Source organism: Otolemur garnettii, unplaced genomic scaffold, assembly GCF_000181295.1.
Source record: "Otolemur garnettii isolate 467f Iridium unplaced genomic scaffold, OtoGar3 scaffold00086, whole genome shotgun sequence".
NCBI lineage: Eukaryota > Metazoa > Chordata > Mammalia > Primates > Galagidae > Otolemur > Otolemur garnettii.
The window spans coordinates 3980446-4002304 of NW_003852481.1; the positions used below are offsets into that span (position 1 = coordinate 3980446).

The 21859-nt window shown below is 36.2% G+C and overlaps 1 protein-coding gene across 1 annotated transcript in view; it reads left to right on the plus strand.

Annotated features, from left to right (window-relative positions):
• Positions 1–21859, plus strand: part of BCO2 (beta-carotene oxygenase 2) — a 62352-nt gene that overhangs the window by 32749 nt on the left and 7744 nt on the right. The window contains exons 9-10 of the mRNA XM_012808161.2: positions 18476–18613; positions 19209–19391. Coding sequence (XP_012663615.2) covers positions 18476–18613; positions 19209–19391 — 321 coding nt within the window. The remainder of the gene's footprint in view (positions 1–18475; positions 18614–19208; positions 19392–21859) is intronic.

Sequence of the window (21859 nt, forward strand, 5' to 3'; positions counted from 1 at the left end):
ACCCTTGGTATATGGAGCTGATGCCCTACTCACTGAGCCACAGGCACCGCCCCTTAAAAAAAAAGAAGTAAAATCTTATGATTTTTAAAAATTGTTTGGAATTCATCTAATTCAAAGAATTAGATTACACTGATTACATTTGTTAGATGAAGTCCCTCTTATAATTGTGTCCTGCTCCCAAGAGGTGTGCCATACACCATGACCTCCATCCCTCTCCTCTCCTCTCTCCTCTCCTCCCCTCTCCTCCTCTCCCCTCCCCTCCCCTGTTCTCTTCTCCCCTCTTGTCCTCTCCTCTCCTCTCCCCACTTGCTTATTCCCCTACCCACCCCTTGTATTAGCTCATATACTGCCTTCATATCAGAATTGAGTACATTGGATTCTTGCTTCTCCATTCTTGAGATGCTTTACTAAGAAGAATGTGTTCTACCTCCATCCAGGTTAATACAAAAGATGTAAAGTCTCCATCTTTTTTAGTGACTGAATAGTATTCCATGATATACATATGCCACAGCTTAATCTATTTCTGGGTTGGTGGGCATTTAGACTATTTCCACATTTTGGCAATTGTAAACTGAGCTGTGATAAACAGTCTAGTGCAAATGTCCTTATGATAAACGATTTTTTTTCTTCTGGATAGATGCCTACTAATGGGATTTCGGGATCAAATGGGAGGTCTAATTTGAGTTCCTTGAGGATTCTCATCCTTCCTTCCAAAAAGGTTGTATTAGTTTGAATTCCCACCAGCAGTGTAAAAGTATTCCCTTCTCTCCACATCCACATCAGCATCTGCAGCTTTTAGACTTTGTGATGTGGGCCATTCTCATGGGGGTTAGGTGATATCTCAGGGTAGTTTTGGTTTGCATTTCTCTGATGATTAGGGATTTTTTCATATGTTTGTTAGCTATTTATCTTCTTTAGAGGAGGTTATATTCATTTCTCTTGTCCAGTGATGTATGGGATTGTTGGGTCTTTTTTTGTTGATTAATTTGAGTTCTCTATAGATCCTAGTTATCAAGCTTTTGTCCAATTCATAATATGCAAATATCTTTTCCCATTCTGAATGTTTTCTGCTTGTTCTGGTTGTTGTTTCCTTAGCTGTACAGAAGGTTTTTAGTTTAATTAAGTCCCATTTGTTTATTTTTGTTGTTGTTGCAATTGTCACTAAAGTCTTCTTCATGAAATCTTTCCCTAAGCTGATATCTTCAAGTACTTTCCCCACACTTTCTTCAAGGATTTTTATTGTTTCATGCCATAGATTTAAATCTTTTATCCATCTTGAACCAGTTTTTGTAAGTGGTGAGAGGTGCAGATCCAGTTTTAGTCTTTTACATGTGGTTATCCAGTTCTCTCAACACCATTTATTGAATAGGAATTCTTTTTCCCAGTATATGTTCTTGTTTTGTTTATCAAAGATCAGGTGGCTGTAGGGTGTGATTTTCTATTTGGTTCCAAATGTCAATGTTTTTATTTTTGTGCCAATACCATGCTGTTTTGATCACTATGGCCTTGTAGTATAGCTGAAAGTCTGGTAGGGTGATACCCCAGGCTTTCTTTTTATTACTAAGAATTGCCTTGGCTATATGGGGTTTCTTCTGGTTACATACAAAATGAAGAATTATTGTTTCCAAATCTTGAAAGTATGATGATGGTATTTTAATGGGGATTGCATTGAATCTGTAGATTGCTTTGGTTAGTATAGACATTTTCACAATGTTGATTCTTCCCAGCCATGAGCATGGTATGTTTTTCCATTTGTTATTATCTTCTGGTATTTCTTTTCTTAGGGTTTTATAATTTTCTTTGTAGAGGTCTTTTACCTTTTTTGTTATGTACATTGCTAGGTATTTAATTTTCTTTGAAGCTATTGTGAAGGGAATTGTGTCCTTGATTAGCTTCTTGTCTTGGCTGTTATTGGCATATACAAAGGCTACTGATTTATGGACATTGATTTTATATCTGGAGACAATGCTATATTTTTTGATCACTTCCAGGAGTCTTGTGGTTGAGTCTTTGGGGTTCTCTAAGTAAACATCATCAGCAAAGAGTGAAAGTTTGACCTCCTCTGCCCCCATTTGTATGCCCTTTATTTCCTTCTCTTGCCTGATTTATTGACTAGAACTTCCAGTACTATGTTGAATAGTAGTGGTGTTAGAGGACAGCCTTGTCTGGTTCTAGTTCTATGTGGAAAAGCTTTCAGTTTTACTCCTGTTCAGTATAATATTAGCTGTGGGCTTGTCATAGATGACTTCAATCAGAAATGTGCCACCTATGCCTATGTTCTTGAGTGTTCTAGTTAGAAAAGGATGCTGATTTTTATTGAAAGCTTTTTGTGCATCTATTGAGAGAATCATATGGTGTTTGTTTTTGCTTCTGTTGATATGGTGAATTATGTTTATGGACTTGAGTTGTTGATGCAGCCTTGCATCCCTGGGATGAAATCTACTTGATCATGATGAATGATTTTCTTAATGTGCAGTTGTAATCTATTAGCTAGGATTTTATTGAGAATTTTTGCATCTATATTCACTAGTGAAATTGGTCTGAAGTTCTATTTTTTAGTTGGGTCTTTTCCTGGCTTTGGGATCAGGGTGATGACTCCTTTCTTCTAATTTTTTTGTAATATTAGTATAAGCTCTTCTTTGAAGGTTTGATAGAATTCTGGTGTGAAGCCATCTGAACCAGAGCATTTTTTTGTTGGGTGATTTTTTTTTATTGTTTCTTTGATCTCAGTTCTTGAAATTGGTCTATTCAAGAGGTCTATTTCTTCTTGGTTAAGTCTAGGAAGAGGGTGTGATTCCAGGTGTTTTCTCCACATTGTCAAATTTCTGGGCATAGAGTTTCTTGTAGTACTCTGAGATGATCTCTTGTATCTCTGTGGCATCTGTTGTTATTTCCCCTTTATCATTTCTGATTGAGGTTATTAGAGATTTTTCTTGCTATTTCTAGTTAATGTGGCCAAAAGTTTATTGATTTTGTTTATTTTTTTCAAAAAACCAACTTTTTGTTTTATTAATTTTCTTAATGAGTTTTGTTTTTAATTTTATTATTCTCTGATTTAATTTTGGCTATTCTGCTGGGTTTGGGATTAGATTGTTCTTTTTCCAATTCCATAATATGGTTCATGAATTGTTGATGTGTTCTCTCTCTTTTTGTTTTTCAAATGTAAGCATCTAATGTGATAAATTTCCATGGTAAGTCTGTTTTTGCTGTATCCCGCAGGTTTTGGTAACTTGTGTCTTCATGTTTTTAAGTTTGAGGAATTTAATAATTTCCTCTTTTTTCACTTTCTGAACCCAACTATCATTCAGTATAAGATTGTTTCATTTCTAAGTCTTTGTGTGGACATGAACATTTTTGTTGGAATTGAGTTCCATCTTTATTGCTTATGGTCTGAAAAGATACAAGGTATAATTTCTATTCTTTTAATTTTGCTGAGATTTGATTTGTATCCTAGGATGTGGTCAATTTTGGAGTATGTACTGTGGACTAATGAGAAAAATATATATTCTTTAGCTTTGGGATGGTATGTTCTGTATATGTCTATTAATCTTGTTTGTTCTTGGGTCACATTTAAGTCCTTTGTATCTTTGTTTAGCTTCTGTTTAGAGGATCTGTCCAGTTCTGTCAGAGGTGTGTTAAAGTCCCCTACTATTATGGTGTTATGGGACATCATATTGCTCAGTCCTGTGAAGGTCTGTAGCATAAATCTGGGAGCATTTAAGTTGGGTACATAAATATTTAAAATTGAAATGTCTTCTTGTTGTATTGTTTCTTTGACCAGTAGAAAGTGACCATCTCTGTCTTTTTTAACTTTAGTTGCTTTAAATCCAGTGGTATTGGAAAATAAGATTGCAACCCCTCCTTTCTTCTGATTTCCATTTTCTTGAAATATAGTTTTCCATCCCTTGACCCTGAGCCCTGATTTGTCCTCCAAGGCTAGTTGTGTCTCCTGCAGATGGCATATGGATGGCTTATGCTTTTTTATCCAGTCAGCTAACCTGTGCCTCTTCAGTGGTAAATTCAGTCCATTGACTTTTATTGAGAGAATTGATAAGTGTGGTGGAGTTCTATTCATCTTATTTTGTGAAAGTCCATTGTGTAGTTTTATCCCTTGTGCCATCTTGGAAACTAAGTTTTGACCTTTAGCTTCTGGGTGTTTACTTTGCTGGTGGTCTATTGTGATGGTCAGTGTTTAGAATAGGTCTAAGTATTTCCAATAGAGCTGGTCTTGTTGTGGCAAATTTCCTTAGTGCTTATATATCAGCAAAAGATTTGATATCTGCATCAATTTTGAAGCTTAGTTTAGCAGGATACAGAATTCTTAGGCTAAAAATTGTTTTGTTTAAGAACTATGGTCTGAAAAGATACAAGGTACAAGGTTGAAGGTAGATGACCATGCTCTTCTGGCTTGGAAGCTTTCATTTGAAAAGTCTGCTGTCATCCTAATGGCTCTGCCTCTGTAGGTCAGTTGATGCTTAATCCTGGTTGCTTGCAGAATTTTTCTTTCATCTTGACTTTGGATAGCATGGTTCATTACAAAGTGTCTTGGAGAGGCCTTGTTTAAGTTGAGATAACCTGGGGTAGGATATCCATCTGAAAGGAGTGTGTCGGGGTCTTTAGTAAAACTTGGGAAGTTTTCATTTATGATAGTTTCCAGTAGGGCTTCCATTCCTTTGCCACAATCTTCTTCTTCAGGAATCCCTATTATTCATATGTTTTAATGCTTCATGGAGTCTCATAGTTCTCTAAGTGCCTGTTCTGATTTCTCTTCTTTTCTTCCTCTTTAACTACTGGGGTTAACTCAAAAACTTTATCCTCTAGCTCTGAGATTCTTTCTTCTCCATGGTCTAACCTATTTTTGATACTTTCTACTGCAACTTTACTTCCCTGATTGTCTTCTTCATTTCCTTAATCTCCACCATATCCTTTCTATATTGTATATATCTCTCATCCAACTTTTGGTTCTGTCTTTCCATTTTCTTGTCCCTTCCTTTTATTGTTTTTATCATTCATATTTAAAATTCCTTTTCTGTTAAGTCCATTAATTCTTTATAGGTGGAGTCCTCTGCAGTAGCTGCCTCATGGTCCCTTGGGGGAGTTGCTCTGTTTTGGTTTTTCATGTTGCCTGAATTTTTCTGTTGGTTCCTCCTAATATGTTTTTTCTTCTTGTTCACTTCCTTGGTCTCCTTTTTCCTTCTCACTGCTTCCTTTGTTTCAAACAGGAGTCCTTGTCCTTGATGACAATGTGTTGCAATATATTGCTGGGACCCTGGGTGGCACTGTGGTATTTTTAGGAGACAGCACAACCAGCAACCTCTATGTCCCTTATTCCAAACTTAGTTTCCTTCGATGAATGCCTGATTGTTTCCTCAGCATTCAGACCTTGCTGAGTTGGGATCTTAAAGCTCAAATGAATCCTTCAGGGGCAGATCTCAGAGGGCCTTCTGACTCCAGTTCCTGTGGGGTACAGGAGTCTCTCAGCCTGTCCCAAAAGTGGAGTTCTGATCCCTGCAGGTGGAAATAGGATGGCCGTGCTTTAGGCCCCTGCTAAGACCTTCTCACAACTTTCCAAGAATGGCAGGCCCCTGGCCACCAAGACCTTCTCAATATGGCTACCTTGCCAGCCACCAAACCTATGGCAAGTCCACTCCAACTGGCATTCAAATATGGTTGCTGTATACCAGATTTGGTATAAAGACTGGGTCTGAGTCCACCCAGTCTTCCAAGCTTTCCACTCAACACATGACTTCGCCCAACAACTAAAAACTCCCCAAAGGCTTTCTCCTGTCCTAGACCTCTTTGGGGGGGCCGGCCAATCCCAGCTGGTCACAATCACTTGCCTAATTCATCAGATTTCCACCACTCTGTATCATATGCTATATCCAGCTCACCACCCTCTTGCTGTACTTCCTGAGCTACAACTGCGACTTAGGTCCCTGCACCAGGTATGTCTAGATTCTCTCCTTTTTCCCTAGTCATTCTTCAAAAGTTCAGCTGAATGATCCTTCTAGTACTTCATCTTGTTCCTCCCTCTTATAATATTCTTAATAGCACTTTTTTGTCTATTTTATGGTGAGAATACAGTGTATAATTCATGTAACATAAAATATATGCTAATTAACTGTGCTATCAGCAAGGCTTCCAGTCAATGGTAGGCTAGTGGTAGTTAAATTTTGGGGAAGTCAAAATTTTGTGTGCATTTTCAACTGTGTGTGGGGTTGGCTCTTCATTCCCTATTTTGTTTTAGGGTCAACTGTATTTTTAATTTCTTTAGGAACTCCCATGCTGTTTTCCATAATGGCTGTACCAATCTACAGCCCTATCAATAATGTACTAGAAATTCCTTTCTTCCACACCCTTGCCAACACTGGTTACCTCTTGTCTTTTTGATGATAGAGTGATATCTCATAGTGGCTTTAATACGCATTTCCCTTATAATTAGTGATATTAGGTACCTTTTCATATACCTGTTAGATATTTTCATGTTTTTGGAGAAATGTTTGTTTAGATCCTTGTAAATATCTTATCTCCTAGGCCCAGGGGCTAGAGGTTGCTGTGAGCTGTGACACCATGGCACTCTACCAAGGGCGACAAGGTGAGACTCTGTCTCTTAAAAAAACAAAACAAAACAAAAAACTATCTCTTAAAATTTAATTTTCTGATTGTTATTAGTATATGGAAATGCAGTTGATTTTGTGTATTACCTCATATCCATAGATCTTGCTAAATTCACTTACTAGTTTACACAGTTGATCTGCAGATTATTTTGGATTGTCTAGGTACAGAATCGTGTTATTTGAAAATAATGTTGGTTTTATTTCTTTTTGTTGTTGTTTTGAGACAGAGTCTTGCTGTATTGCCCAGGCCATAGTGCAATTGTCATTGTAGCTCACTGCAACCTTAAATTTTGGGGGTCAAGTGATTCTCCTGCCTCAGCCACCTAAGTAGGTGGGACTATAGGCACTTGCCACCACACTTGTCTAATTTTTCTGTGACAGTTTTATTTCTTCCTTTCCAATACTTATGACTCTTTTCTTGCTTTATTGTAGCAGCTAGGACTTCAAGTTTAATAGAAGCCCTGATAGCATTGGAAAATATCTAATAGTTTTCCATTAAGTATAAAATAGCTATAGATATTTTTGTATGCACCTTTATCAGATTATCTTAATAGTGGCTTTTTTTGAGATAGAGATCTTATTATGCTTTCCAGGCTGGTCTCAAATTTCTGGGCACAAGTGATCCTCTCATCTCAGTTTCCTCCATATGTGGGATTACAAATACATATCACTACACTCAGCTATTGGTGACCCGGCCTTTTGACAAATAGACATTATTAATTTAATATGACCCAGCAATCAGTCTTTTCTTTATGACTAATATATTGTGCATCTTGTTTTAGACATCCTCTCATGGCAAGGTTGTGAAAATATTATCCTGTGTTATCGTCTAGAAAAATAAAGTATCTGTGTGTGTATCCTGTTTCTGGAATCTATATTCTGTCCCAGTGGTCTACTTGTGCATGTTTGTGACAGTACCAGTGGACTGATGGTTCCAATTACTATCATTATTAAAAATTCTTAATGTTTCATAGATTGAGTTCTCCTAACTTTTTTCTTCTATCAAGAGTGCCATAGCTATGCCTGGCCCTTCACATTTTTATATACATTTTAGAATTAGCAGTCAGTTCCCCACAAAAAAATTAGTTACATTTGAATTTGCACTGAATCTATATACCAATTTGAGAGAGGACCAAATTCTTTACACAATGTTGAGTCTCGTACATGAGCATGATAAATCCTTCCATTTATTTGCAACTTCTTAATTTCTTTCAATGTTTATAGTTTTCTGCTATACATTTTATATATCTTTTGCTAGATTTATTCCTAGGCATTTGGTATTTTTGATATTATTTTAAATGTTATTTACTTTTTGCTTTCATTTCATTTTTAGTGCTGCTCTATAGCAATTGGTTTTTGTTTGTCGATTTTGTAGTCAGTAATGTTATAGTTACCCTTATAAATTCTAATAATTTCTAGACTCTTTTAGATTTTCTATATCTATAATATCATATACAGGTAATGACCATTTTTTTCTTCTTTTGTAAGCTGTTTATTGATTTTCTTTTCTTTATTTCACTGGACCTCCAGTATGGTATTGGCTATGAAGGGTGATAGTGGCATCCTCGTCTGGTTCTCAATCTAAGAGAGAGTTTTCAACATTTTACCATTAAGCACACTGTTTGCTGTAGATTAGGAAAAAATAACAGAAACCACCCCTTCTCAGAGGTTATGATGGACAGCAGGTGGTGTCTGACAGTAGGTTTGTTCAGGTAGTTAAGCCACACACCCCATTAATAAGACACCCTGATAGAAGAGAGAATCCTGAATTCAATATATTAGGACTTTGAGATCGGTTAGGCTATCTTCTCACTCTTCTAAAATTTCCTGGCCTTCTAAGGGAAGTAAATCATCAAATTTGCTGATGTATCAGGGTCTACCAGATACCACAGGAATAGTAAAAACATTACCTCAGAAATACAGAAATAAATTTGTGCCTCAAGAGGAAATTCAGTTTATTTAATGGGGAGGCCGAGAATAATCACTGTGGGTGCTTGTTGTCATCAGACAAAAGAATTATCTTTACAATAAAGGACTTCCAAAATGAAAAATAATTAAGAAGTTTTGTTTTTTAATATAGTTCTAGATTTAAAGAAAAATCAAGCAGAAAGTATGGAGAGTTCTCATGTACTCCCTCTTCCTTCCATTTTCCCTCATTATTAACATCTTGCATTGGTATGGTATGTTTGTTATAATTAATGAACCCATACAATATTAATGCTGAAGTCCATAGTTTACATTGTGGACTTGTACACTTTTTTGTTGTACAGTTCTATGAGTTTTGACAAATGCATAATTTCGTATTCCCACCATTGTAATATCATGCAGAATAGTTTCACTGTCCTAAAAATCTTTCTGTGCTCCACCTATTCTTCTCCCTTGTTAATCCCCTCAGCCCTTGCAACCCCTAATCTTTCACTATTTCTATAGTTTTGCCTTTTACAGAATGTCATATAGTTGAATCATACAATATGTAGGCTTTTCAGATTGATATTTTTCTTTTTTGAAAATTAAAAAAATGTTTAAATGTCAGAATATTACAGGAGTACAAACAATTTTGTTATATAAATTGCTTTTGCACAGTTTGAATTAAAGTTTTAAGTGTGCCCATCACCAAGATAGTGTGCATTGTACCCATTAGGTGTGAATTTAACCATCACTTCTTCCCCTCTTCCACCTGCTTGATTTACAATCAGTGTTATTTCAATATGTGCACATAAGTGCTGATTGATTGCTTTCAATTTTCCATTCTTGTGAAACTTCACTTAGTAGAAGGTCTCCAGTTCCCTCCAGGTTAATACAAGAGATATTAGTTCACTATATTTTTTTACAGCTCAGTAGTACTCCATGGTATACATGTACCACATTTTATTAATCCATTTATGTGTTGAGTACTTGTTTCCACATCATTGCAATTATGAATTGCGCTGCTCTAAAGTTTTGAGCAAAAGTATCTTTCTGATAAAATATCTTTTTTTTTTCCTTTGGGTAAATACCCAGTAGTGAGATTGCTGGGTCAAATGGTAGGTCTACTTTTAGTTCTTTGAGGTATCTCCATACTATATCCCATAGTGGCTGTACTGATTTACAGTCCCACCAACAGTGAATAGGTGTTCCTATCTCTCCACATCCATGCCAGCATTTATTATTTTGGCGCTTTTCAATAGAAGCTATTCTCATTGGAGTTAGGTGATATCTCACGGTAGTTTTGCTTTCTATTTCCCTGATGGTTAGAGATATTGAGAATTTTTTTGTTTGAGACAGAGCCTTAAGCTGTCCCCCTGGGTAGAGTGCTGTGTCATCACAGCTCACAGCAACCCCCAACTCCTGGGCTTAACTGATTCTCTTGCCTCAGCCTTCCAAGTAGCTGGGACTACAAGCGCCCATCACAATGCCCAACTATTTTTTTTTCTTTGTAGTTGTCATTGTTGCTTGGCAGGCCCAGGCTGGATTTGAACCCACTAGCTCTGGTGTATGTGGCTGGTGCCTCAGCTGCTTGAGCTACAAGCACCAAGCCTGAGCATTTTTTTCATGTATTTGTTGACCATTTGTCTGTCTTCTTTTGTAAATTTTTGACTCATATCTTTTGCTCATTTTTTAATGGAGTTGTTTGATTTTTTTTTATTACTGATTTGCTTACGTTCTTTGTAGATTCTGGTTATTAGCCATTTATTGGGTCTATAGCAACAAATATTTTCTCCTATTCTGTAGGCTGTCTATTTATTCTATTGATTGTTTCCTTGGCTGTGCAAAAGCTTTTTAATTTGATCAGGTCGCATTTGTTTATTTTTTTGTTGTTCCTGTGATTGCTTTTGTGGTATTCTTCATAAATTCTTTGCCTATGCCATTATCTTTAAGAGTTTTTCAGGCCAGGTTTGGTGGCTCCAACCTGTAATCCTAGCCCTTTGGGAGGCAGAGGCAGGTGGATTGCCTGAGCTCAGGAGTTCAAGATCAGCCTGAGCAAGAGCGAGACCTTGTCTCTGAAAAATAGTTGGGTGCTGTGGTGGGTGTCTGTAGTCCCAACTACTTGGGAGGCTGAGGCAAAGGATCACTTGAGCCCAAGAATTTGAGGTTGCTGTGAGCTATGACACCATGCCACGGTACTCTACCGAGGGTGACAGAGTGAGACCCTGTCTCAAAAAATTAAAAAAAAAAGATTTTATTCAACATTTTCTGGAATTTTTATAGTTTCATGCCTTAGATTTAAGTCACTTATCCATAATGAATTAATTTTTGTGAGTGGTGACAGGTGCAAGTCCTGTTTCAGTTTTCTACATGTGCCTTTCGAATTTTCCAGCAGCAATTATTGAAGAGGGATTCCTTTTCTCTTGTATGTTTTTGTCTGTTTTGTCAAAGATCATATGGCAATTTAAAGATTTTTTTTTTTAATTTGAGTTCTCTGTTCTCATTCATTGGTCTATGTCTCTGTTCTTGTGCCAGTACCATTCTGTTTTGGTTACTATAGCCTTATAGTATAGCTTGAAGTCTGGTAGAGTGATACCTCTCATTTTTTTTTTTTTTTTTGCTTAAGGTTGTTTTGGCTATACAGAGACTTTTCCAATTTCATGTAAAGTGTAGAATTATTTTTTATAGACCTGTGAAAAATGGTACTGGTATTTTAATGGAGAATGTGTAAAATCTGTAAATCACTTTGAATGTATAGACATTTTAACAATGTTGATTCTGCCTATCCATGAGCATGATGTATTTTTCTATTTGTTGACCTTCTCTGTAATTTCCTTCCTCAGAGTTTTGTAGTTCTTTCTGTAGAGGTCTTTCACCTCTTTGGTTAAATATATTCCTAGGTATTTTATTTTATTTATTGCTATTGTAAAAGGTATTGAATCTTTGATTTGATTCTCAGCTTGACTGTTGGTGAATATGAATGCTTCTAATTTGTGTACATTGATTTTATAACCTAAGGCTTTGTTGAACTTATTTATCAATTCCAGAATTCTCTTGGTAGAATCTTTGGGGGTTTTCTAGATATAAGATCATATCATTAGAAAATAGCAGTAGTTTGACCTCTTCTTTCCCCATTTAGATACAACTGATTTCCTTCTCTTGCTGATTGCTCTGGCTAGGATTTCCAGCACTATGTTGAATAGCAGTAGTGACAGTGGGCAACCTCATTTTATTCCAGTTCTTAGGGGAAATGCTTTCAATTTTCCCCCATTCAGTAGGCTATTGATTGTGGGTTTGTCATATGTAGCTTTTATAATTTTGTTTCATCTATGCCTATTTTGCTAAGAGTTCTCATTATAAAAGGGTGCTGAATTTTGTCAAATGCTTTTTCTGCATCTATTGACAGGATTATATGGTCTTTATTTTTGCATTTATTTATGTGGTGAAACACATTTATAGAATTGTGTATGTTGAACCTTTCTTGCATCTCTGGGATGAAGCCCACATGATTGTGGTGGATTTTTTTTTCTGTGCAGCCGAATATGGTTGGCTTGGAGTTTATTGAGAATTTTTAGCCTGATATTCATGAGGGATATTGGTCTGTAGTTTTCTTTTTTTTTTGTTTTGTCCTTTCCTGGCTTTGTTATCAAGGTGATATTGGTTTTATAGAATGCGTTGGGCAGGATTCCTTCCTTCTTGATATTATGAAATAATTTCTGCAGTATAAGTACCAATTCTTCTTTGTAAGTCTGATAAATTTTGGCTGTGAAACCATCTGGTCTGGGACATTGTTTTGTTGGAAGATGCTTTATTTCTGCTTCAATTTTGTTACTTGATAATGGTCTGTTCCAGAATTCTATTTCTTCCTGATTGAGCCTAGGAAGGTTGTGTATTTTCCAGAATTTCTTCATTGTCTCAACATTTCAAGTTCATCTGCATAGATATTTGTATTGTATTCAGAGATGATATTTTGTATTTCTATGGTTATCAGTTATAATATCTCCTTTTTCATTTCTGATTGAGCTTATTAGGGTCCTTTCTTTTTGTTTCTGGTTTATCTAATAAAGGACTGTTTATTTTGTTCATCTCTTTAAAGAACAGACTTTCTGTTTTATTGATCTTAGGTATAATTATTTTGTAATCAATCTTATTTAGTTCTGCTCTGACCTTAGTTATTTTTTTCTTCTGCTGGGTTTGGGATGGGTTTGCTCTTCCTTTTCTCATTCCTTGAGAGGATTCATGAGATTGTTGATTTGTGATCTTTCTTGTTTTTGAACAGGCATTTAAGGCTATACATTTTCATCTTAGGATTGCTTTTTCATAATCCCTCAGATTTGTTAACTTCTGCCTCCTTTGCTCTTTATTTATTTATTTATTTATTTTTTTGAGACAGAGCCTCAAGCTGTCCCCCTGGGTAGAGTGCCGTGGCATTACAGCTCACAGCAACCTCCAACTCCTGGGCTCAAGCGAGTCTCCTGCCTCAGCCTCCCAAGTAGCTGGGACCACAGGTGCCCGCCACAGCGCCCGGCTATTTTTTTTTTTTTTTGGTTGCAGCCATCATTGTTGTTTTGGCGGGTCCGGCTGGGGATTCGAACCCGCCACCTTAGGTGTACATGGCTGGCGCCTTAGCCGGTTGAGCTATAGGCGCCGAGCCTGCTCTTTATTTTGAAGAATCTTTTTATTTCCATCTGAATTTTCTCCTTTACCCAATAATTGTTTAGTAGCAGGTTGTTTAATTTTTATGACTTCAGTGTTTCTGTTGGAATTGATTTCTAATTTTATTCCACTGTGAAGAGAAGATAGATGGTATAATTTCTATCTTTTAAAAAAAAATTGTTGAGACATGTTTTGTGGTCTAGGATGTGATCAATCTTAGAGAATGTTCCATGAACTGATGAGAAGAACATATATTCAGTAATTTGGGGGTAGAATGTTGTATGAATGTCCATTATGCCTATTTATTCTAGATTCCTATTTCTCTGTTTATTTTCTTCTTGGAGGATCTGCCCCATTCTGTTAGTGGGGTATAGAAGTCCTTTGCTATTTCAGTGTTATTGTTTATATTTTTGTTTAGATCAAGTAGGATTTGCTATATGACTCTGGGTGCACCTTTGTTAGGTATGGGTGCATAGAAATTTAGGATCGTTAAGTCTTCTGGTTGAATTGTTCCTTTTACCATTATATAATGACTGTCTTCATCTTTCTTTACTTCTGTTGATTTGAAGTCTATGTTGTCTGATATGAGAATGTCTATGCCAGCTTTCTTTTGCTTGGAATATTGTTTTCCATCCCTTCACATTGAGTCTGAATGAGTCCTTGTGTGTTAAATGTGTTTCCTGGAGACAGCATATACTTTGCTTATATATATTTTTTATTCATTAAGCTAGCCTATGTCTCTTGAGTGGGCAGTTGAAGCCATTCACATTTGTTGAAAGAATTAATAAATGAGGTGGATTTTTGGTCATCTTGTTGCACAAAACTTCATTGCTTTGTTTTACTTCTTGAAAACAAAACTTTATTGCTTTGTTTACCTCACTATTGTATCTGGGCTCTGAACTTTAACATTTGGATGGTTTTACACTGATGGGTGCCTATTTTGCTGAGCTTTGTATAAAGCAGATCAGAGTGCTTCCTGCAGGGCAGGTGTGATCTTGACAAATTCCCTCAGCATTTACTTATCTCAGAACATCTTTATTTCTCCCTCCTTTGAGAAGCTTAGTTTTTCAAGGCACAAAATTCTAGACTGCCTATTATTCTGTTTGAGAAGACTGACAATGGGTCACTTGTCCTTTCTGGCTTATAAGTTCTCAGTTGAGAAGTCTGCAGTTAGTCTGATGGGTTTTCCTTTGTAAGTTACCTTATACTTGTGTCTTATGGTTCATAGGAGTGCCTCTTTTATGTTAACTTTGTCTAGTCTCATGATTACATATCAGTGATTTCTTCTTGGCAATTAATCTTCCAGGAGCCTGTTGCAGTTCTACTACCTGGATGTCCAGATTTGTAGCAAGATCTGGGAAATTTTCCTCAAGTATTTCCTCAAACAGGTTTTCTAGCCCTTGTATATTTTCTTTTTCACTCTCAGGGATGACTATTATTCTTATGTTAGCCCTCTTTACATGATCCCACATATCTTATAGACTTTGTTTGTTCTTCTTGTTTCTCTCTTCTTTCTCTTTGACTGACTGTTTAATTCAAAGGTATTGCTTTCTAGCTCTGATATTCTTTCTTCTGTCTAGTCTAGCCTATTTATTGAATATTTGTAGACTTGAATTTTTCCAAAATAAAAAGCTGGAGGAGTGGAGGTAAAAACAAAACAAAATTTATGGCAGAAAAAAAGATGATATTAGCCAGAACTCATAGAGTCCTTATACTTACCAGGCCCTTTTTGAAGTCCTTTATGTACGTTAACTCATTCAATTCTCTTACTAACCCTAAGGAAGAAGTATTTTATTATCTCTTTTTTATAGGTGAGTAAATGGAGGCATTGAACAAGTAATTTTCCCAAAGTTATGAGAAACTAAGTGGTAGATTCAAGATATGAACCAGGCTTGCAAACTCATGTTCTTAACTATTATGCCTTACTGTCTCTCCACAGGTGTATACACCATAAACATATTTAATTGTCTCATATAACATGTCTAGAGGTATACTGTCCAGAGAATGTTCTCAAGGACAAGGATATTACACTTCTTTTTCTCTGGTATAGCCTCTGGTATTCTTATGGCCTTCCACTGTGTTTTGTATTTTTTTTTTGAGTAAATTTTTAATTTCCAGAAGCTTGCTTTTTTAAAATAATCAACTTCTTTAGTCACTTTCTTCATTGTTTTTGTGATTTCTTTGTATTGAGTTTCTAATTTCTCTTGTATTTCACTGAGTGTTGTTAAAATCCATATCTGAAATTCTTTTTATTTATAAATTTTAGGTTACTATGAGAGTACAAACAACCAAGTCACAATATTTGAATTTGTTTGGGAGAGACCATCTTGTAGTTGTATCCCACACCCAAAAGGTGTGCCATATACCCCTACATTGTGCTCATTAAGTGGGAGCACATCAAGCCTCCCCCTCCCCTCTCCTCCCTCCTTTGTTCCCATTCCCCCAACCTGAATTGAATTGGGTTTTACTATTGTGTGGGCATGAAGTAGACAATCTACTGGCATCATATTATTCTTATGATACTTTACTAAGAAGAATGTGTTTCAATTCCATCCAGGTTAGTACAAAAGATATAAAATCACCATCTTTTTAGTGGCTGAATAGTATTCTGTAGTATATATATATCACAGTTTGTTAACCCATTCAGGGGTTGATGGGCATTAGATTATTCCCAAATCTTGGAAGTTGTAAATTGAGCTGAAATAAACAATCTAGCACAAATGTCTTTATGATAAAATTATTATTTTTTTCTTCTGGGTAGGTGCTTAGCTGTGAGATTGCAAGGTCAAACGGGAGGTCTATTTTGAGTTCTTTGAAGATTCCCCAGACTTCTTTCCAAAGAGGCTGTATTAGTTTGTAGTCCCACCAACAGTGTAAAAGTCTCCATATCTGTGCCAGCATCTGCAACTTTGGGACTTAGAGAGAGCTCACATGTGAGCTATTCTTACTGGGTTAGGGGACATCTCAGGGTGCTATTGATTTGCATTTCTCTGATGATTAGGAACGATGATCATTTTCAGTTCTATAATTTTGATTTGGTTCTCTTTTACAATTTATAGTTCTTTGGCACAATTCTTAATTTCCTTAAGATATTCAGAATGAAATCTGATAACTCTATTATCTGGATCCTGTGGGGCTCTGGCCTATCATCTGTTGCTTATTTTGGTCATATTGCCTTATCTGTTCAAGTGCTGCTTATTTGTTACATGCGGATTATTGTGTTTGAAAAATAATAGCAATGTTTTGAGACACAGGATGATGTTATCTTCCTCTAGAGAAGATTTTCATTTATTTGTATAATTTCAAGCAGAATTCTGGCCTAGTCTGCAAGAGCTGGACTATTTTATTTTACTTACTGTTTTCAAGGTTCATTCTGTGGTAGCATTTGTCAGAATTTTATTCCTTTTTAAGGTTGAATAATAATCCATCATATGTATATACTACATTTTGTTTATTCCTTTATTTCTGGCTATTTGGGTTGTTTCTACTTTTGGCTGTTATAAATAATGCCACTATGAACAATGGCATGCAAATATCGGTTTAAGTTCCTATTTTCAATCCTTTTAGGTATATTAAAAGTAGAATTGCTGGATTATGTAGTAATTCTGTGTTTATCCTTAGAGGGCATTGCTAAAGTTTTCCACAGTAGCTGCACCGTTTTTCATTCCCACCAGCAATGCCCAAGAGTTCCAATTTCTTCACATTCTCATCACATTTATTATTTTCCATTTTATTTTTTTGGTTTTTTAAAAAATAATGGCCATCCTAATGGGCATGAAGCGGTATCTCATTGTGGTTTTGAGTTGCATTTCCCTAATGACTAATGCTGTTAAGTGTCTGTGTAGATCTTTAGGGGAAAAGTTGTCTCGGTATCTATTCCATCTCTGAGGGTTTCTTTTTTTCCCAAACCGGGACCCATTGTTCCTCACTGTCTTTTTAGCTCATGAATGCCTTCAAGCAGCTGTCTTAAACATTTTTTTCCAGCTTTTCTAGCTGTTCTCAATGGGATGGTTGACCCCCATTACCTAATCCCATCATTATCTGTTGTTTTTTGTTTGTTTGTTTAGCTATGGTTTTGCAAAAGAAAAGAAGTTTAAAAATAATTAAATGTAATTTTAGAAAAGACAATTCTTTATGAAACTTATGAATATCACTAAATCTTTACTCAGTAAAAATATGTCTATAGAAGATGGAGATCGTATAGACTAGGTACATAGTATATGGGAGGAAATGGTGAGATTTGTTCTCAATCCTACAGTATTTCAAGAGGGGAAAATGTGCTTTAAGCACATACTGTTAGGAAAATTGCACTTATTTTATATAGATCTCCTGCGTAAATAGCATGTTCACAGAGGTTTTGTTGGGAGCTCCCAGGACTACTACTAGATTTGATGATGTGAAAGGAAGACTCACAAGATTCAACATACATTCATGACTCTGATGAGAGTAAAAGGACAGAAAGCAAAATCAGCAAATGCAAAAGGCACATGAGATGAAGACTGGAGGAAAACAGGTGCATGCTTCTAGGAGTCCTCTCCCAGTAGTATCATAATGGGCATACTTAGTTCCAGGAACACATGGTCACTGTGTGAAATGTAGCCTCTCAAAGATGCTTATCCAAGCCTGGTTGTTCAGGGCTTTTACTGGGAATGAATCACGTAGGCCTATAGCCCCTACATAACTAACCTCAGTTTCAGATCATTATAAATCATGTTGTTAGCATAAACTATCTGTATAAATTACTATGGTAAGACTTAAGGTTTCACACATGCAAGACATTCTTATCAGACAGACCATCCCAAGAACTCAATTCCCAGGAGCAAGCCAAGGGTCAGGCATGAAAACAGCCCAGCCCTGCTAAGTTGATCCTTTTCTGCACAGAAGTTAGCCCTGACCAAACCTGAAGAAGGGAGCACCTCTTGTTATTCTCTAGTCCCTTTCTATTTTGTAATATAATCATATGTTTGTTGGAAGCTAATTAAATAACAAAAATTTAATAATTTTTAAATTTGTCTATTATCATTATTTCTTCACTAGAATATAAGTTCTATGACGCTGAATAAACTTCAGCCTGTAGTTTAATTTAGTTTATTCACTCCTGTTTCCTAAGTATCTAAAATAGTGCTTGGCACATAGTAGATACTCAATAAACATTTGTTAAATAAATGAAAGAATGGAATTTATTGTTTATGTAATTACTGAGGAATGCCAGTAATGTTTATTGAGTCTCAATTATTGGGACATGCTGTTATCCTACCAATGACAATTTTTGTCTGTTCTTTCTCCCTCCTAAACAGGTCTATAATTCAGCAGCCAGATCATTCCCTCGAAGATTTGTTTTGCCCTTGAATGTAGGTTTGAATGCCCCTGAAGGAGAGAACCTGAGTCCATTGTCCTATTCTTCAGCCAGTGCTGTAAAACAGGCCGATGGAAAGGTATGGTATGAGCCGACATTAGACTAAGATTAATGTTAGGAAGTATAACTTTTACTGATGTTACTTTATTCGTTGGCTATTCTCCACAATATTTAGTGCCTAATAAGTTTGATGATATTCAGCCAAGCAGGGTAAAATCAGGGAATATGTTTTGTACAAGATTTTCAGACACTGAGTTGGAATGAGCACTATGTTTTTCTGTATCCTTTGTGTGTTTTGAAACAGAGATATACAACTTCCTGATGGTCATGGGATGCCTAAGCATTTGAGATTGGCACTGGCAATTCCCACCTTTTAGATAATATGTGCTTTCCACAAGCTTATTGTGCAGCTAGCAATGTCTTAGCTTTAGCAGAATAAAAAGTGTACTTCTACCACCTATGACATTTGACAGCTTACTCATAAAATCTGATAATCTTTTATGCATTCATATGTATGATGAAAAGAGGAAACATACTAAAAAATGACATAGATACTCAGTATACAAGCCTCATTACAAACTCCTGTAAGGCATTCGTTCTCTCACTGACCCACATAAAAAGAAAACAAATGAGAATTAAGCAACCATTATAAATCCTGTTGGAATCTCTTTTAGATCTGGTGCTCTCATGAAAATCTACATCACGAGGACCTAGAGGAGGAAGGAGGCCTTGAATTTCCCCAGATCAACTATGGCCAATTTAGTGGCAAAAAGTATAATTTCTTCTATGGCTGTGGCTTTCGACATTTGGTGGGGGACTCTCTGATCAAGGTTGACGTGGTGAATAAGACACTGAAGGTGATGAAAATCTCTATCCTTTTCTGAACTTTTTATTCTTCCCTTTGAATTAGTTGTTTTAAAGTAGCTCTTGACTTTTTTTTAAATTTATTTTTTATTTTTAACTTATTTGCTTTTTTTTTTATTACAATGTTTGCATGCATTAGGTTAAGTCCCTGTTGTGCTTTTATCCTGCACCCAGGAGGTGTGCTCTATGCCCTTACATTATGCCCATTATATGGGAGCACACCAAACCTACTCCCTCCTCTCCCTCCCCTTTCCTGCCTCCCCCCTCCCCCCAGCTCAAATTAAATCAAGTTTTTCTCTTGTGTGGGCAGTGTATTAGATCATCTACTGTCTTCATATTATTATTGAGTATATTGCTTACTTGCTTTTCCATTCTTGTGATACTTTACTAAGAAGAATGTGTTTCAACTCCATCTGGGTTAGTATAAAAGATGTAAAGTCTCCATCTTTTTTATGACTGAATAGTATTCCATGATATACATATACCACAGTTTATTAATCCATTCATGGGTTGATGGGCAGTTGGGTTGTTTCTATATCTTAGTGATTCTAAATTAAGCTGTGATAAACAATCTAGTGTAAATGCAAATGTTCTTATGATAAAATGATTATTTTTTTCTCCTGGGTAGATGCCTAGTTGTGGGATTGCAGGATCAAATGGAAGGTCGATTTTGAGTTCTTTGAAGATTCCCCAGACTTCTTTCCAAAGAGGCTGTATTAGTTTGCAGTCCCACCAACAGTGTAAAAGTCTCCATATCTGTGCCAGCATCTGCAACTTTGGGACTTAGAGAGAGCTCACATGTGAGCTGTTCTTACTGGGTTAGGTGACATCTCAGGGTGCTTTTGATTTGAATTTCTCTGATGATTAGGATAATGAATATTTCTTTCTTTTTTTTTTTGCAGTTTTTGGCTGGGGCTGGGTTTGAACCTACCACCTCTGGCTTATGGGGCCGGTGCCCTACTCCTTTAAGCCACAGGTGCTGCCTGTGAATATTTTTTAAATATGTTTCTTGGCCATTCATCTGTCTTCTTCAGAGAAGGGCCTGTTCATTTCTCTTGCCCAGTAACAGAAGGTATTGCTTGCTCTTTTTTTGTTGATTAATTTGAGTTCTGTGTAGATTCTAGTTATGAACTCTTTGTCAGATTTGTAACATGCAAATATCTTTCTCCATTCATAAGGTTGTCTATTTGCTTTGATTGTTGTGTAAGTATAAAAGCTTTTCAGCTTAATTAAGTCCCATTTGTTTATTTTTGTTGTTGCTTTTGCCACTGATGTCTTAAATCTTTCCCCAGGTAGACATCCTCAAGAGTTTTTCTCTTGCTTTCTTTTCAGGTTTTTATTATTTCATATCTTAGACTTAAATTTTTAATACATCTTGAGTCAACTTTTATAACCAGTTAAAGAGGCAGTTCCAGTTTTGGTCTTTTTCATGTGGTTATCCAGTTCTCCCAGCACTCTTCATTGAATAGATATTCTTTTCCCCAGTGTATGCTTTTGTTTGCTTTATCAAAGATCAAATGGCAATAAGAGGCTGGTTTCATCTCTAGGTTTTCTATTCTGTTCCAAATGTCTGTGCCTCTTACTTGTGCCAATACCATGCTGTTTTGATCACTGTGGACTTGTAATATAGCCTAAAGTCTGGTAGAGCGATGCCTCTGACTTTTATTACTAAGAATTGCCTTGGCTATATGGTTTTGTTCCTGGTTCTATACAAAGCAAAGCCTTGTTTTTCTAGTTCTTCAAAGTATGATGTTGGTATTTTAATGGGAATTGTATTAAACCTATAGATTGCTTTGGGTAGTATAGACATTTTAACAATGTCAATTCTTTCCAGTAAAGAGCATGACATGTTTTTCCATTTGCTAATGTCTTCTGCTATCTTCTTTTTTTCTCAGGATTTAATAATTATCTTTGAAAATTTCCTTCACCTTTTTTGTTAGATGTATTCCCAGATCTTTCCCTTTTTTTGAAGCTATTGTGAAAGGTATTGTGCCCTTGATTTGCATGTTAACTTGACTATTATTGGTGTATACAAAGGCTACTGATTTGTAGACATTGATTTTGTACCCTGAGACATTACTGTATCTCTTGATCACTTCCAGGAATCTTGTAAGTGAGTCTTTGGGGTTCTGTCAGTATAAGGTCATATCAAAGAGTGAAAGTTTGACCTCCTTTGCCCCCATTTGAATGCCCTTAAGAGTCTCTCTTGCCTGATTGCATTGGTTAGAACTTCCAGAACTAGGTTGAATAATAATGGTGATAGAGGACATCTTTGTCTTGTTCCACTTCTACTGTGTTTCTCCGAAAATAAGACCTACCCCCAAAATAAGCCCTAGCAGGATATCTATGCATTTGTTAAATATAAACCTTACCCCAATAATAAGACCTAATGATGGGTGTGGCTATGCAGCATTTATGCCATGCATTTCGGCAAGGAGCGGTAAGGAAGATTGGAATACCT